Source organism: Charadrius vociferus, unplaced genomic scaffold (assembly GCF_000708025.1).
Source record: "Charadrius vociferus isolate BGI_N301 unplaced genomic scaffold, ASM70802v2 scaffold15, whole genome shotgun sequence".
Classification (NCBI taxonomy): domain Eukaryota; kingdom Metazoa; phylum Chordata; class Aves; order Charadriiformes; family Charadriidae; genus Charadrius; species Charadrius vociferus.
Window position 1 is genome coordinate 11,851,271 of NW_009650064.1, and position 16,662 is coordinate 11,867,932.

Consider the following 16,662-nt stretch of genomic DNA (forward strand, 5'->3'; position numbering starts at 1 on the left):
AGGTGGTGCCGCCCCCTCGGGGCGGCCTTCGCGCTGCTGCAGCCCTGCCCGGTCCACTGCCAGGGCCTGTCGCTTCAGTTGTGTCCCTGGGTGGTTAATCCCCTACTTTGCCGAGTGTTGTTAGTCCGTTGATCCATTCTTCACCCTTGCTTGCCTTCATTGGTCTCAGGAATGACGTTTAATGTAAGTGTAACCTTTCAGAAAGACGCAGCAAAAACGCCTGGACTGAGAGCTTTCTGGTGGGAGCACTCGGCATTACAGATGTAGTGACTGAGATCTTTGTGAGCTGAGCTCTGTAGTCCACTTGCATGGTGGTCCATTAAGACCAAATCTGAAGGATGGAGAAATGGAGCAATGTCCTGGAGGTGGGCATTTGCCGCCATTGGCGATGTGGCCGAGTTCAGCAGACAGTGAAGTGATTTTTACATGTCAGAATTGATGCAGCAGGTGGGGGATATGTGCAGAGACTTAAGTATGCGCATTGTAAATACTCAAGGATGGTATGTATGATATGAAGGGTAGAAAGGAAGGAGCAGGATCATCAGGACTGTCAAATGGATGAGGTGCCTGCTTTTTGGAAGGGATAGCATCTTTTCCAGTTGGCAATCCATATAATAAAAATGTAAATTGTCCAGTGCTCCATCAGTCCCTAAGTAGTATTCTGAGTGATCTCACAATAAAGTCAATTTTTAGTATAACTGATAAGTTTGCCTAGCCAAGTATTCAAGTTTCAAAGTTTGATACTGAAAAAAACCCGAATTTAAAGCATAATTCCAACTTTTGGAATGTATCTAAACATAATTTACCTACTTTTATGTTTTTCTGTAGTACTAGCTAGAGGAGTCAACAGTGTAACTCTGTTACAAAAGTTACAGGTACTATATAGATGTAGTTGCTGAGTGTCCTTGTAAAGATGTCTACCCCATGATATAGATAAGCTAAAGTTAATCGTGTAAAAATTAACCTAGAAACTTGGCAAAATAATAACAATGTTGTCTAACTGAAAACAAATCTCTTTGTTTCAGATTTTCTTCCCTTTGTATGTGATGGCTGTTCAGGTGTCTTTTGGTAAGTTCATAGAGTATCTCAAGTTGGAAGGGACCCATAAGGATCATCGAGTCCGACTACCTGCTCCTTGCAGGACTACCTAAAACTAAACCATATGACTAAGAGCATCATCCAGCTACTCCTTGAACTCTGACAGGCTTGGTGCCGTGACCATTTCCCTGGGGAGCCTGTTTCAGCGACCGAACACCTCTTTTTCTAAAGTCCAATCTGACGTTCCCCTAACAGATTCATTCCATTTCCTTGTGTCCTATCGCTGGTCACCAGAGAGAGATCAGCACCTCCTCCTCCGCTGCCCCCCTTGAGGAAGTTGTAGGCTGCAGTGAGGTACCCCTCAGCCTTCCCTTCTACAAGCTAAACAAATTAAGTGACCTCAGCCACTCCTCATGAGTCTTGCCCTGGAGACCTTTCACCATCTTGGTTGCCCTCCTCTGGACACATTCTAATAGTTTGATGGCACCAAACCTCACACAGTACTCAAGGTGAGGCCGTACCAGTGCAGCATAGAGGGGGACAGTCGTCTCCCTTGACTGGCTAGCTATGCTCTGCTTGATGCACTCCAGGACATGGCTGGCCCTTTTGGCTGCCAGGGCACACTATTGAGTAATATTAACTTGCCATCAACCGAAATCCCTGGAGTTCTTCCCACAGGGCTGCTCTCAAGCCTCTTGTCCCCCCAATTTGTACATATAACCAGGATTACCCTGTCCCAGGTGGAGAATCTGGCACTTGCTCTTCTTAATTTTCATACAGTTGGTGATTGCCCAGCTCTCTAGTTTATCCAGATTTCTCTGTAAGGCCTCTCTACCCTCAAGAGTCCATAGCTCCTCCTAATTTAGTATTGTCAGCAAACTTACTTAATGTACATTCAGTTCCTGCATCCAGATCATTTATAAAAACATTAAAGAGCACTGGTGCTAAAATTGAGCCCTGGGGAACTCCACTGGTGACTGACTGCCGGTCTGATGTAGCCCTGTTTTCTGTAACCCAGTCAGCCAATTGCTTGCCCGGCATATTAAGGACTTGTCTAGCTGTGTGCCAGACATTATATCCAGAAGGATGCTGTGAATAGACCGTATCAAAAGCTAAAATCCGAAACCATCTACTGGCTTCCCTCGGTCAACTAGATGGGTGGTATTGTCCATAAAAGGAAATTAAATTGGTTTTCTTATAAGATCTTAGTGTGACAGTTGTGTAGACCTAAATGTTATATAAAACATTCTGTGACTCAATTCAGATACATTAAAAAATAATTGTTTCATTGAATTTGCCACATATTTTCCTTAGCGGTTGTTGTGGAGCTTTGAAATCAGTGGGAATATCTTTAGAATGCAGGTAGATTATTTTGGACAGCATCTATCTTAGACACTGTTTTGTACTGAATTTTTTTTGAGGGGTGGGGTGGTATTTTTTCTTCTAGAAAAAAAAAATTGAAGTTTCTTCCAAGGTTCAAATCAGGTCCTGCACTTCAATTTACACTTCAGATTAGCAGAGGGTGGGTGAGATAAGCACAGATAAACTGAGGGCAGATTTCACTTTAACATGTTAGAAGCCTTCAAGGGATTTCTGCTGTTGTGAAAGGTGATTCAAAATCCATTAAAACAGGCAAAATCCACTTGCTTTGAGCTGAATTCTTAAGCATGCTAATGTTCTTATTCTCTTGAAATGTTTTTTTTATCTTGGGGCATAAGTTCCAAGAGCTAAATGTTTTACATTATTTGGGAAGAATACGATCAATCTATTCAAGATGTGAAATGCATAGATTAGAACAAATTTTGGAGAAGATTCATTATTTAGTTGAAGTGTTCCCGTGATAAAACTTGTCAGATCACTCTTTAAACACTTAAATATTTTCACATGCAGTTTTCTTTTCCTGAAATGTTGATAACAGTGTGCCGTTTTCTTTTTTTGCCACAAAGCCTTCAGCACAGGAGCCGGGATGCTCATGGGTGTTCTGAGGTAATCTGATAATGTATGACTACCTTAAAATTCTGGACAACATAACTGTTTATTTTCAGATTAGATATATACACATAGTATATAAGTATGAATTAATTAACTGAGAATTATCTGAGAATAAGATGACAAGCTTAAAAAAAATGAGTCTACTCTTTTTCTGCCTGTCAGAAGTAAATTGAATTTGAGTAGGATGATGGTTCTTTTTATAACACTGAGCTAAACTTAACCAGGACAAAAGTAGGAGAGAATCACTGAACTAATTTTGCCCATAGAACAGAGAGCTAGCACAGTTCTTTTGGAAAGCTGGGGTGGTGACTTGTATCTGTCATATCTGTTTATTTACACAAAATATTTTATACTAATGCCTAGGTGAATATAAGAAACAATTCTGTGAAACCAGATCAGCACAGATTTTACCCATGCTCATACAAGGACTGCAACGGAAAAGAGCTTTTGCCAGTTTTATGTCCCTACTGTGAAAAACATTTTTGTCTAAGGTGAGTGGAACAGAATGTTTAAACATCAATACTCATTCATTAGTGTGTGGGAAAGGTAATAAAAGCTTTACACTGTTGTTTTCAGACACCGGCATCAATCAGACCATGAATGTGAGAAACTGGACACACCAAAACCTCGAATGGCTGCCACCCAGCAGCTGGTTAAAGATATTATAGGCAAGTACAGTGGGATATATATTCTACAGTTTTCTTCAGAAGGCTATTTGGGCTTGTAACCTCCTCTGAGCATTCAGGTTTGACCAAATAAGAAGAAAGGATGGGGGTTCATTGTTTAAATGGCCTTAAACTCACATGTCAGCATGTAATACCATTCATCTAGACTGAGACAACAGTGGCATATGTCTCCAAAAGAGAACCTTTAAAGCTTAAATAGAGCTTGGATTTCTTTCAGAATTAATGTCTTGTTCTCATTCTACAAGTACTATAATGTAATTAATTGTACCTAGCCATATAATGCAATTGTATTTTATTGGGTGCACATGCCAATCTGCTGGGATTATACCCACGCAACCAAGATGGCAAAAAAAATGTGAGCCTACAACATAAAGTTTTGCAGCTTTTAAACAAGCTCTAGGACAGGAAAGAGAATAAACAGCACTGCCTAACTGGACACTAGAATGTATGCGTAAAAAGGAGGACCTGAAACTGTTGCCATATGAATGCTGTAATGGGCACAGGTGTAGAAACATAGGAATTTGTATCTGTTTGGCTTTTGGAACCTGTGTTTACCTCAGGATAGTATTTGTCTACTTTTCAGTGTAAATGAGTTCTGCTAGAACTGTAGTAATTCCAAATGTTCTTGAATACAAGTACCTGGTATCATATCCTTGGGAGGACATAAAAGGGATGGCAACCTTGGAGATACAATGAGGTCAAATAGGCTAATTCCAAAATATGTTCAGGAGACAGTCTGAATCGTCACACTAACAGCAATAATATTGTTCTCAGATTCTAAAAAGAATGAGGAAGCAAAAAGCAAAAAACGTAAAGGAGCGAGAAACAGTGAGACAGCAGCAAAAGTGGCATTAATGAAACTGAAAATGCACGCATGTGGGGACAAGTCCTTGCCTCAGGTCAGTCATGTTTGTTTTCAATAATTGAATTCTCAAAGGAAGTGGGAAGTTTTCTAAATTTCTTGTTCTTCATTTAGTCCCCTCAGTTTGGTTTGGATTTAATTCTCAAGCCCACAATACAAATATGTATATTTCAGCCTGGTACCCAAAAGCAATCTCATTAGTCTTAGATCTGTTATGTCTCTGTGTGGAGTCACCCAGCACTGCAGGGACAGAGAGGTTCTTTTGGGGATCTTCAGCAGAATGATGATGGCACTAAGTTGTAGTTACAATTAACGCTTTATTATTTTAGCCGAATTTGATGATCAGCATAGCATAGAATTTTATGATCACAGTAGGACAGGATTTTTATAATCAGAGTCAGTGTAGTACAATTTCATAAGTAGCGTAGCACAGGATTTTATAGCACAGCTTATTTTATAATCCCAATGATTATAAAAATAAGCTTATAAACCAAATTACTTTGAATTGCTAATTGTGAAAGCAAACCAATTTCTGATTTCAAACATTTTTTTAAAGCATCTGCAGTAGCTTTTTGGACAATTTCAAGCATGGCAGAAATATTTACAATAGCTCTTTCCAGCTCATCAATACTTAAACTTGAAAACAGTGCAGACATAAATTGATGGAATTTCATCATTCTTTGTACCAACAGATTGATCACAACACACTTCTTGCATACAGGGTAATGGTTGTCTAAAAAAGTAGAAGTTCATTTTTTTTAAAATTGAAATGCATGGGGAACAAGACATGATATGTTACAGATACCTGTCCATTGTGGTGCCACACTTTTGTGGGCATTCGTGCCACAGAGCCAGAACCATCTGGATGCTGGAAGGGTGGGCCACTGATTTGGTACTGTAAAATTTTTAGGGAAACGTTCCTTACACCACTGATGAGCCTCTTTTTTCAGTGTCAGGATGATCAAATGTAAGCAGGCAAGTGTGGCTCATTCAAATTGTGTGAAAAGGGTTGGTGTATATACAGCCAGGACAATTACAGATCATCCAGTTGTTATTAGTTCTTAACTCTGTAGAATGTAGAATTAGGACCAGTGAGTTTATAGTATCTTTGGCAAAATGTGCCATTTAAAGTCCATGTGAGATTCCAGGGTGGCGAAATACTTAAAAAAATATTATTTGTAATCACTGATTTGTTTTTACAGATCCATGTGGTTCTTAAATTGGATTCATTACAAACTCTGGTTCAGTTATAGCATATCAGCTGAAACCAAGTTTGTATCTGATTGTAGAGCAGGGTATAATCACAATTGCTTGTATTTTCTACCTGGGTTGAATTTGTATGTTGGGCATTGCAATGCCCCATGGGGTCTTAACATAAGAATGTGCCTTAAAAAGTTGAGTTTGATAATTTAGAGGGTTGGGGAGTGAGTATGCCAATTTTGGTTGGTACCAAGATGTTTCAGGAACAGGTTCAGCTACCCACCCAGAATTAGCAGCTGAAGATTGAGGGTGGTGTAAACAATACCAACAGTTGATTCATTATGATTAATGATTCATTACCCACGTGAGAGGTGATGTTCATGAACTGAATGGCATGATTATCATCCCATTCGTGAAATAGGGAGGAAGAGGGTACAAATAAGGGTGAGTACGATACAGCGTGTGTTGTGATCATCTTTTTACAGCTGAGGTTTCCACGAAGGTAGAGTGATGATTCCTTGGGTGCACTCCAGGTTTGTTCAGGCCAAAGAATCTGTCCAAGTATAGTTCATTAGCTGAAGCTATAAGAAATTACTCAGTCTTGGGAATTATCCAAGCCTCAGTGAAAGTTAAAGGGAGTCCCCTTTTAGAAACAGTTTTCCGTATACCCTTTTATCAGTGAGTTAGTAAAGGGACAGGTATTTTGACCATCAAAGGATAGGTAATAAGAACAGTGTCACCCTGAGAAAAACGATAGGCTGACAGTGGGCATTTTAGATGTTTTATGGGTTGGAGAGCAGGAAAATTAGCTTGTTCCAGTGGGCATCCAGAGGGTGTCTGCCAGTTATTTAAGCATCCAACAGCTTTAGGTAAAGCTTTACCCCATTTTCCTGTATATAAACTTCACCCTAGAGCTGTTTTAGTAGACTATTCCATGTCTTGACTGTACCATAACTTTGGGGTCTGTAGGACAGGTGGAACACCCAGACAACTCCATGATGTTAACACTATTCCTGGAATATTTTTTTTTTTTTAATGAGTGCCATTTTGTCAGATTGCACAGCAGGGGGCATGGGAGCATCAGCAAACCATTGAATAAATCCTGCCAAAGTGGTAAGACCATCAGCTTTCTGGCAAGCAAAAACTTTCCCTAAGTCTGATGTTATTTAAACTCCCTCAAGGATATAATGCCACCCCTCAGGTGTTCGAGGGAGAGGTCCAACATAATCAATTTGCTAAGTGGACCCAGGGGACTTATTTCCTGCCTCCTATCCATTTGTTCCCCAAAAGGGTGACCTCCTGGCTGGGGCCCTGGCATTGTTTCTTCATCAATTGTTTCAGTTGCCCTGTATCCAGCTCACAGAATATCCATACTTAATATCACAGAATATCCATATTTAAGTTTCCTAGTCGCGTTTGCTATTTTCGGGAAGTGGGGGGAGGCAAAAGAGAAGTTCCAATTTTACCTTAACAATTGAATAAAGAACCATTTACTCCAGTTACCGATATTTTCTGATGTTTCAGAGGCATAGCTCCAGGACACGATTCTGCTTTAATCATGAATAGTTGTGCTCCAGTATCTATGAGTAAATCAGTCTTTAATTTATCATTTACTGTGGCCCAAAGGGTGGGACTCGGTCCTCAAGTGGCAGAGGGTAGGGCCACTTGTACCTCTGCCAGTCTGAGTCCCTTGTCTAGTTTCCATGATACTCCTCCCTGATAGGAGATAAGTCAGGATATTTTTGTTGTTTAAAGGGTTTTCTGTTTATGAGAGGCACACTAGGTAGAAGTGTGGACAGCTTTTCCTCCTTTTCCCCTTCTTTCACTAGCAATCTTAGGGTTTTTTGGTAGGCAAACCGTGGAGCAAGTCACCAGTGTATCCCTGATTTATGCAGGCATGCCACCACTTGTTTCACTTCGATCCTGCACTTTTGGTTTGATTAGGAAGTCTCCTCATGGTGTTATATTGTTTATTTAAATTGGCCTGATGGCTGTGTGGGGCACTTGTTTGACCTCCATGTGGGACTGAGGGAGTTAAGACCCAGCACTGCTCCCTTCATATGGGAGGGTCGGGGCTTAATTCTTGGCTTTGTGGAGCACTTGTGAAAAAAGGATTTCTGCAGGTAAACCCTGGCATATTTGCATAAAGACTAATTTGTCTGACCCTACAGTTCCTTTCCCATCAGGCCTCAGTTCAGAGGACATAGAAGGAATGTTCCAAGGAGTAGGTTTGCCACCTGGGGCTTCAGCTGGATGTAATAAGGTTATAATAGCTGCTTGTAATTAAGCTTCCTGCAATTCATCTGGGTCCTGCCAAGGAATTGTAGGTTCCTCACTCAGATCTTGATAATGGACCCCTCTTGTCCACTGAATAGTGAAGGCCCATAAGGTTCAAGCAATATTCCCTCTGAGGGTGAGAAAAATTCCAGGACCTAAATCTAAGTCTTTTGCCTGTCCTGCAAACAGATTTACTCTTGCTGCTTTATTATGCCAGAGGCAGCACAGCCTCTATTTAACTATTGACTGGCCAGGTTATTTTTGGTATATTGCCTGATTATTTTTTTTTTTTTCGCAAATAATCCATATTGCAAACCAAATATTAGTAGTATCCCTTCTCTGTGGATTGTTCCCCTGTGGGTTATCAGTAGTGATTTCTTGTTTAGTCAGGGGATGTATTGGTACAGAATCAATTGCTTCCTCACCAGATTCATCGGGGCTGTCCCAAAATCTCTCCAGCCCAGTCACTATTATACATGGCTACATAGTCCTTTACGGCATCTATATCACTACCTTTTAACAGTTTTTTCACAATTTTTTTTTTTGCTTTTTCTATAACTTGTGGCACTAATTGTTTTTCAAGAGACACTCTTTTTCCAGATTTACTGTCGGCCTTTAATTTGGTTATACTAATTCTAAATCACAGAATGATAGGGGTTGGAAGGGACCTCTGGGGATCTTCTAGTCCAACCCCCCTCCCAGAGCAGGTTCACCTACAGCAGGTTGCACAGGATGGCATCCAGGTGGGTTTTGAATGTCTCCAGAGTCGGAGACTCCACAACCTCTGGGCAGCATGTTCCAGTGCTCTTCCACCCTCAAAGTAAAGAAGTGCCTCCTTTAGATGGAACTTCGTATGTTCAAGTTTGTGCCTGTTACCTCTTGTTCCATCACTGGGCACCACTGAAAAAAGACTGGTCCCATCCCCCTGGCACCCTCCCTTTAAGTATTTATAAGCATTGGTAAGATCCCCCCCTCAGTTGTCTTTTCTCTAGACTAAACAGACCCAAATCCCTCACCCTTTCCTCATAAGAAAGATGCTCCAGTCCCCTAATGGTCATTGTAGCCGTTTGCTGGACCCTCTCCAGCAGTTCCCTGTCCTTCTTGAATTGGGGAGCCCGGAACTGGACACAGTACTCCAGATGCGGCCTCACCAGGGCAGAGTAGAGGGGGAGGATACCCTCCCTCGACCTGCTGGCCACACTCTTCTTGATGCACCCCAGGATGCCATTGGCCTCGTTGGCCACCAGGGCACATTGCTGGCTCATGGTCATCCTATTGTCCACCAGGACTCCCAGGTACCTTTCTACAGAGCTGCTTTCCAGAAGGTCAGTCCCTAACCTGTACTGATGCATGGGGTTATTCCTTCCTAGGTGCAGTACCCTACGCTTGCCCTTGTTGAATTTCATGAGGTTTCTCTCTGCCCAACTCTCCAGCCTGTCCAGGTCATGCTGTAAGGTGGCACAGCCTTCTGGCGTGTCAGCCACCCCTCCCAGTTTTGTGTCATGAGCAAACTTGCTGATGGTACACTCTGTCCCTTCATCCAGTTCATTGATGAATATATTGAACAAGACTGGACCCAGTACTGATCCCTGAGGGACAGCACTTGTCACAGACCTCCAACTAGACTTTGTGCCACTAACCACAACCCTCTGAGCTCTATCTGTCAGCCATTTTTCAATCCACCGCACTGTCCATTCATCTAACCCACACTTCCTAAGCTTGCCTTTGAGGATGATGTGGGAGACAGTGTCGAAAGCCTTGCCAAAGTCAAGGTAGACAACATCCACTGTCCTCCCCTCATCTATCCATCCAGTCATGCCGTCATACAAGGCTATCAGATTAGTCAGACATGATTTCCCCTTGGTGAATCCATGTTGAGTACTTCTGATAACGTTCTTTTCCTCCAGATGCTTGGAGATGACAACCAGAATGAGCTGTTGCATCATCTTTCCAGGGATGGAGGTGAGGCTGACTGACCTGTTGTTTCCTGGGTCATCCTTCTTGCCCTTTTTGAAGACTGGAGTGACATTGGCTTTCCTCCAGTCCTCAGGCACCTCACCTGTTCTCCAGGACCTTTCAAAGATGATGGAGAGTGGCCCAGCAATGACTTCTGCCAGCTCCCTTAGCACTCGCGGGTGCATCCCATCAGGCTCCATGGACTTGTGGGTATCCAGTTTACATAATTGATCTCTGACTTGATCCTCTTCAACCAAGGTAAAGTCTCAAAACAGGACAGTTCCTCTGTTACCTTCAAAGTGTGGGACTCCTGAGGGCTGGCCTGAGCAGTAAAGACTGAAGCAAAGAAGGCATTCAGTAACTCTGCCTTCTCTTCATCATCTGTCACCACAGCACCTGTCTCGTTCAACAGTGGGCCCACATTTTCTCTAGTTTTCCTTTTGCCTCTGATGTACTTGAAGAAACCCTTCCTGTTGACATCCCTTGCCAGATTTAATTCCAAGGCTGCCTTGGCTTTCCTTGTTTCATCCCTGCATACTCTGACAGCATTCTTGTAATCTTCCCAAACGGTCAGTCCCTTCTTCCATGTACTGTAAACTTCCTTCTCCTACTTGAGCTTTTTCAGAAGCTCACTGCTCAGCCATGCAGGCCTCCTGCTTCCCTTGCCTGATTTCTTGCTCTTAGGGATGTACCGATCCTGAGCTTGGAGGAAGTGACACTTGAATATCAACCAGCTCTCTTGAGCCCCTCTACCCTCTAAAGCCCTAACCCATGTGATTTCTCCAAGCAGTTTCTTGAAGGGATCAAAGTTAGCCCTCCTGTAGTTCAAGTTGCAATCCTACTTGTGATTTTATGCATACTATATTGAATCCTGAACTCTATCTTCTCATGATCACTACAGCCAAGGCCGCCCCCAGCCTTAATGTACTCCACCAGTCCCTCTTTGTTAGTACTGAGTCCAGTAGTACATCTCTGCTTGTTGGCTCCTCCACCACCTGAGTCCAAAAGTTATCAATGCACTGAAGGAACCTCCTGGACTGCACATGCCCAGCTGTGTGCCCTTCCCAGCAGATAGCAGGGTGATTGAAGTCCTCCATGAGAACCAAGGCCTGTGATTGTGAGGCGACTCCCAGCTGTCTATAGAAGGCCTCATCAACTTCCTCATCCTGATCAGATAGCTTGTAATAGACACCCACGACAATGTCTCTTACATTACCCTGCCCCTTGATTCTTACCTGCAAGCTTTCAACTTGCTCTTCATCCTTCCCCAGGGAGAGCTTGATACATTCCAGTTGCTCTCTCGCATAAAGAGCAACTCCACCACCTCACCTTGCTGGCCTATCCTTCCTAAAGAGAATTTCGCTGACAATTTCGCTGACAATTCACCTTTCAACTTTATAATTTCCTCTTCTAACCTTTTAACTTGTCCATTCTCAATTTTCCACACTGTGATTAATAGCCAGCACATTCCTTTCTTCTGTCTGTCCTTCTTCACACATATCCTTCCATTTATTAAACTCTTTCCATATGGCTTTTGGATCATGGCTTATTGCCTCTAGCCACTTCTTGTCCTGCATTGGATCTTGCCATCTATTTTCTTTAAACTCCTTTCTCCAGGAGTCACATTTATTGGGGTAATCAGTCATCACTCTGACCCAAGGATTCTGCTGACTACGCCAAATTCTTCTGTCACCTGACACTATGGGGACAGGCAGGTTCTTTAGGGGATCCTCAGCAGAATGATGATGGCACTAAGTTGTAGTTACAATTAAAGCTTTATTATTTTAACAAAATTTGATGGTCAACATAGCATAGAATTTTATGATCACAGTAGCACAGGATTTTTATAATCAGAACCAGTGTAGCACAATTTTATAAGTAGCGTAGCACAGAATTTTATAGCGCAGCTTAGTTTATGGTTCCTAATCACCTGGACCCTCTGCAGATTGGGTCAAATCTTAATACTTGGCTTGCAGTATCAATATCACAGTCATCATCTAGACTTGAAACATGTAAAAGAATATGAGTCGCTCAGTCCTTGGAGGAAGCAGATGATGGTGGAGGTGTCCCTGGCCACTGGGGGATCACGGGTTTTGCAGTCCAGCAGCAGTTGCAGTCAAAGTCCCACTTGGGGCTTGTAACTGCTTGATTTTATGGACAGTGCTCTGTGTACTGTTAGGCTTCCCTGTTCTGTGATGGGGTCATCACCCCCCGGGTTAGCCAGGTGCCTGAGACCTTCAAGGCCAGTAAGGAGGGGCCTGGCACCCAGGGACCATGAGGCCAATAGGGAGGGGGAGAAGTCCTCCTGGTGCGCAGGACCTGCAGGAGGAGGGGAGAGGGAACTGATACGTGACCAGCTTGGTCACAGAGAATGGCCCTTTGCCTTATAAAATGGCATTAGTTCTGCTACCCATATTGCCAGGAGCTGGGGTACCAGTCACACGGCTAACCCATCTCAAAAGGATGCTTTTCATGCTGGGTACTGAGAGGCTTCTGAAAGAGACGGGCCACGGCTTGCACAACTCTGTACCAGTTACATTGAACCTGTCTCATACAAAACTGAGCTTTGTGTTCTGCAAAGCTCCATTCTTATTTCTGCTACTCAGATTTAATAGACCTTTATTACATTTCTGGATGAGGTATGAAGGTCCTGCCTTTAGGTTGGAAAAGGGTTTTGAGTGTTGCTTTATGTTTCTTTCAGCCTTTGGTTCTTGAAGTATTTCACAGATTCCTTATTGTTTTTACTACTGTGGCCAGTCAAACCTAGTGTTCAAGTCTTTTCCACATATCAGGATTATGTACAGTTTAGAAACACCTTGATTCTTTCATCTAGGATTTCACTTTAGATCTGTACTTATGCATCCTCTTAAAAGAACTGTATTTAAATTACTTTTCACCCACTGTTATGTTAGAGCACACCAAGTTTAGGCCTGTTGTATTGATTTTATAATACTGAAAAAATTCTATTTGGTAGTCTTATTGTTAGGTTTTATCTTAGTAAAGTACATTTAATTATTGTTTTTAAAACAACTACAGCTATTCCGTTACTGTGTCCTCTTATGTATGTCTTTTTTATACTTTGTCATGCTTAGAAATTAGATATGACCTCTGCCTAAGCAGAGTTAATACAAAGACCTGCTTGTAGCATTCTTCACAGATAGTACCACTTTAATAAATATGTGCCGGAGGGAAAGTGATTAATTTCAAATATTGTGCAACATAATTAAAAAAATCCACCCTCAATATATATAAAAGTCGCTTCCTAATTCCAAAGCTCTAAAAAGTATAGCACAAATTACGATATGCTAATTTCTCTTACTCTTCATTTTCTCATTTGGATATTAATTGTTTAATCATCTAGAACAGTGATAATTCTAGCAGTGATAAATTAAGCCTGTTAACCTTCAGCACATCTCTATTTAAATTGCTTCCTAGACTCCTTTTAGCTGCCTTCTGCCCAGCGTGTTCCACTTTGATGACAGATTTTTTGCATATGAAGTTTCTTGAATGCCTCTGAGGCACATTAGTTCCCTCATCACTATATAGAGAAGATCGACAGGTTTTTCCTGGAGATGCACAGCACAAGGACAGGGGACAACGGGCACAAGCTGCAACATGTGAAATTCCAATTAAATAATAGGAAGAAAAATCCCAGTGAGGCCTCGTTGTTCAGATTAGCTTTCAGCAAATGAGTACTTCTTTGGGTGTCAGACCTGACCAGCACAAAACAGGAGGGCCATGCTGCAAAATAGGGTTAGTTATTGTGTCCCTGACTGACCAGTATTTTCTTGGATATAGAATCATAGAATAATAGAATGATTTAGGTTGGAAAGGCCCTTGAAGATCATCAAGTTCCACCCTCCCTGCCATAGACAGGGACACCTCCGACTAGACCAGGTTGGCCAAGGCCACGTCCAGCCTGGCCTTGAACACCTCCAGGGATGGGGCCTCAACAACCTCTCTGGGCAACCTGTTCCAGTGCCTAAAAACCCTCAAAGTAAAAAACTTCTTCCTAATGTTTAATCTAAACCTGCCCTCTTCCAGTTTATAGCCATTCCCCCTCGTCCTGTCACTACATGCCCTAGTAAAAAGTCCTTCCCCAGCTCTCCTGTAGGCCCCCTTTAGGTACTGGAAGGCCGCACTAAGATCTCCCCGGAGCCTTCTCTTCTCCAGGCTGAACAGCCCCAGCTCTCTCAGCCTCTCCTCATAGGAGAGGTGCTCCAGCCCTCGGATCATCCTCGTGGCTCTCCTCTGGACACGTTCCAGCAGGTCCATGTCCTTCTTATGTTGAGGACTCCAGAGCTGGATGCAGTACTCAGGTGGGGTCTCACGAGAGTGGAGTAGAGGGGCAGAATCACCTCCCTTGACCTGCTGGCCACAGTTCTTTTGATGCAGCGCAGGATACGGTTGGCCTTCTGGGCTGCGATTGCACATTGCTGGTTCATGCTGAGCTTCTGGTCAATCAGCACACCCAGGTCCTTCTCCTCAGGGCTGCTCTCCAGCCATTCCCCACCGAGCCTGTATTTGTGCTTGGGATTGCCCCGATCCAGATGTTGGACCTTGCACAGAAATTCCAGCAGGCATATCCCATTGTTAGGGATGCAACAGCAGAATGAGCTGTTTTGTGAATTAAGTTCCAGTGAACTGTGGGAGACTCTGTCATTGCCCTAAGAACTGGAGGACCAACTGTAGGAAAGTGCTGGGGCACTGATAGCAGTTGAGTGTTATCGTGTCTCTGTAATAGGGTGGCCGTTGTGTTAACTGTTTTACAAGTTGTGGTCACTTACATTTCAGCAAGATTCAGGTCCTGCTTCCCTTGCCTCTTTGTAATATACCTGGATGTTAAAGGTTTTCTTGTGTGTGGAGAGCACTCAAGTTTTGAGGAAAATGCACAGGTTGAAATTCAGACTCAGTTTTGTGAACAGAGCTGAGGGAAGGGTAGTTCCATATTTTTCTAGGCAAGGCATACATAAAACCTTTAAAAAGAAGACTTCTTTCTTGTTTAATAATGTCTTGCTTGGACTCAGCAAGGGCTGTCTTAACTGATGAATATACCAGTCATGCCTGCTTTGTGTCTTCTGTTGAATGTCAAGAAGAAATAAAACTGAAGAAGGGACTGCCCCCATCTCTCCCTCATAGGTTATTCTTGAAATTTCTTAAACAAATGTTTCAGTCTAGTAGATACTGAAAGAACATTTAGTATGTAAAAGGAGGAAGAACAGGATAAAATACTAGCTGACCATGACTGGAATGTTGGTTTGTGAAGCAGGCATTTCTGGTACGGTGAATTGTTCTGTTTTAACCGCCTTTGCATTCCAATTTGAGACATTATACTGCTGCCAAAAGCCAGCACTACTTATTTAAACTCACCTTTTTCTCCTTGGAGCAGTCATTGTCTAGTAAATCCAGGGCAGACACCTTTTCATGTCCATCTATATATAACAGTCTAGCTGTGGGACACTGGCAAAAGATGTTCCCTCCACCTTTCGGAACTTACTGTCCATCATATATGTGCCTGCAGCTGGAGGGGATTGGACTTGATGCTCTCAGTGATTTATATTCTACAGTAAAATGGGGCTTTGTTCTTGATGGAATAGAACAAGTTACAATTGGTAATTTTAGGGTTGATGTTTAAGTTTTTTACTGAAAAACTATTAGATGTATATGACTGGAATCAATGTGTTTCTTCTGTGAATAATTTTTTGTTTATTTTTCATGTTTTTCTAGACAGAAAGAATTTACTTTCAAGTATTTCTACCAAAGGGGACCAAAGAGAAAAGCAAGCCCATGTTCTTTTGTAGTAAGTGGAGTATTGGCAAAGTAGTAGATTTTGCAGCTTCCTTAGCAAGCCTTAAAAATGACAACAACAAATCAACATCCCAGGTAAATCAGTAATAATAACAAACATCTTCCAGGTTGTTGGGTTTTGATTTTTGTTTTTTTGTTGTTTGGGGTTTTTTTTTAACTCTTTTGTCCCTCCCTCACCCCACTTCTTGCATCTCAGATAGGCAAATCTTGATGTTAATTTCTATGCTATTTGTCTTACAGAAATTGAGATTATGCCATACTGCCTCTGGAGAAGCCTTGCCATTTGATCACACATTGGAAACGTGGCTATCTGATAAAGACTGTCCATTGTACAATGGTGGAAATATAATTTTGGAGTATCTTGATAATGATGTTCTATTTATAGAAGATACAGACTCATACTTTAGTTAACCAGTAAATTATGACAAAAAAATCAAAGATTTTTTCAGAAGTATGGTATATTCAAACCAAGTCCAGTTTTCTTTCAAAATGCCAGAATCTGTCCTCAGTTGTAAAGACACAGTTCCCATCAATTTCTCAATTGCTTGACTGACAGAACTATGTCCTGAAAGGAAAATTAGTTACTATAATAACTAATATTACAGATATTCACTTTCTAGAATAAATTCTTATCTTATTTAGCTGTATAACATCAATAATGTTTTCTTAAATTTTATATTTATTTTTGTGTACATGATGGGAAAAGTATATATTAAAATCAATAAATAATGAAAATGTAAACTTGCAGCATATCAGTTCTTTGAAGGAAAGAAACACATTACACCATTGCAGTATCTTTTCTACGTCTACAAGAACAGATTTCATTGAGTTTGGAATCCAGCG

The 16,662-nt window shown here is 41.9% G+C and overlaps 2 protein-coding genes across 2 annotated transcripts in view; one reads left to right on the forward strand and one right to left on the reverse strand.

The window, feature by feature from the left end:
• CHMP4C (charged multivesicular body protein 4C) overlaps nucleotides 1–160 on the reverse strand; it is a 15,549-nt gene extending 15,389 nt beyond the window's left edge. The window contains exon 1 of the mRNA XM_009891952.1: nucleotides 107–160. Coding sequence (XP_009890254.1) covers nucleotides 107–160 — 54 coding nt within the window. The remainder of the gene's footprint in view (nucleotides 1–106) is intronic.
• Nucleotides 161–388: 228 nt separating this feature from the next.
• Nucleotides 389–16,263, forward strand: ZFAND1 (zinc finger, AN1-type domain 1). The gene is made up of 8 exons (XM_009891953.1): nucleotides 389–428; nucleotides 1,026–1,068; nucleotides 2,985–3,024; nucleotides 3,394–3,521; nucleotides 3,607–3,698; nucleotides 4,491–4,615; nucleotides 15,739–15,894; nucleotides 16,060–16,263. The coding sequence occupies exons 1-8, from the start codon at nucleotides 389–391 to the stop codon at nucleotides 16,228–16,230; spliced, it is 795 nt and encodes a 264-aa protein (XP_009890255.1). The 3' UTR covers nucleotides 16,231–16,263.
• Nucleotides 16,264–16,662: the final 399 nt, after the last annotated feature.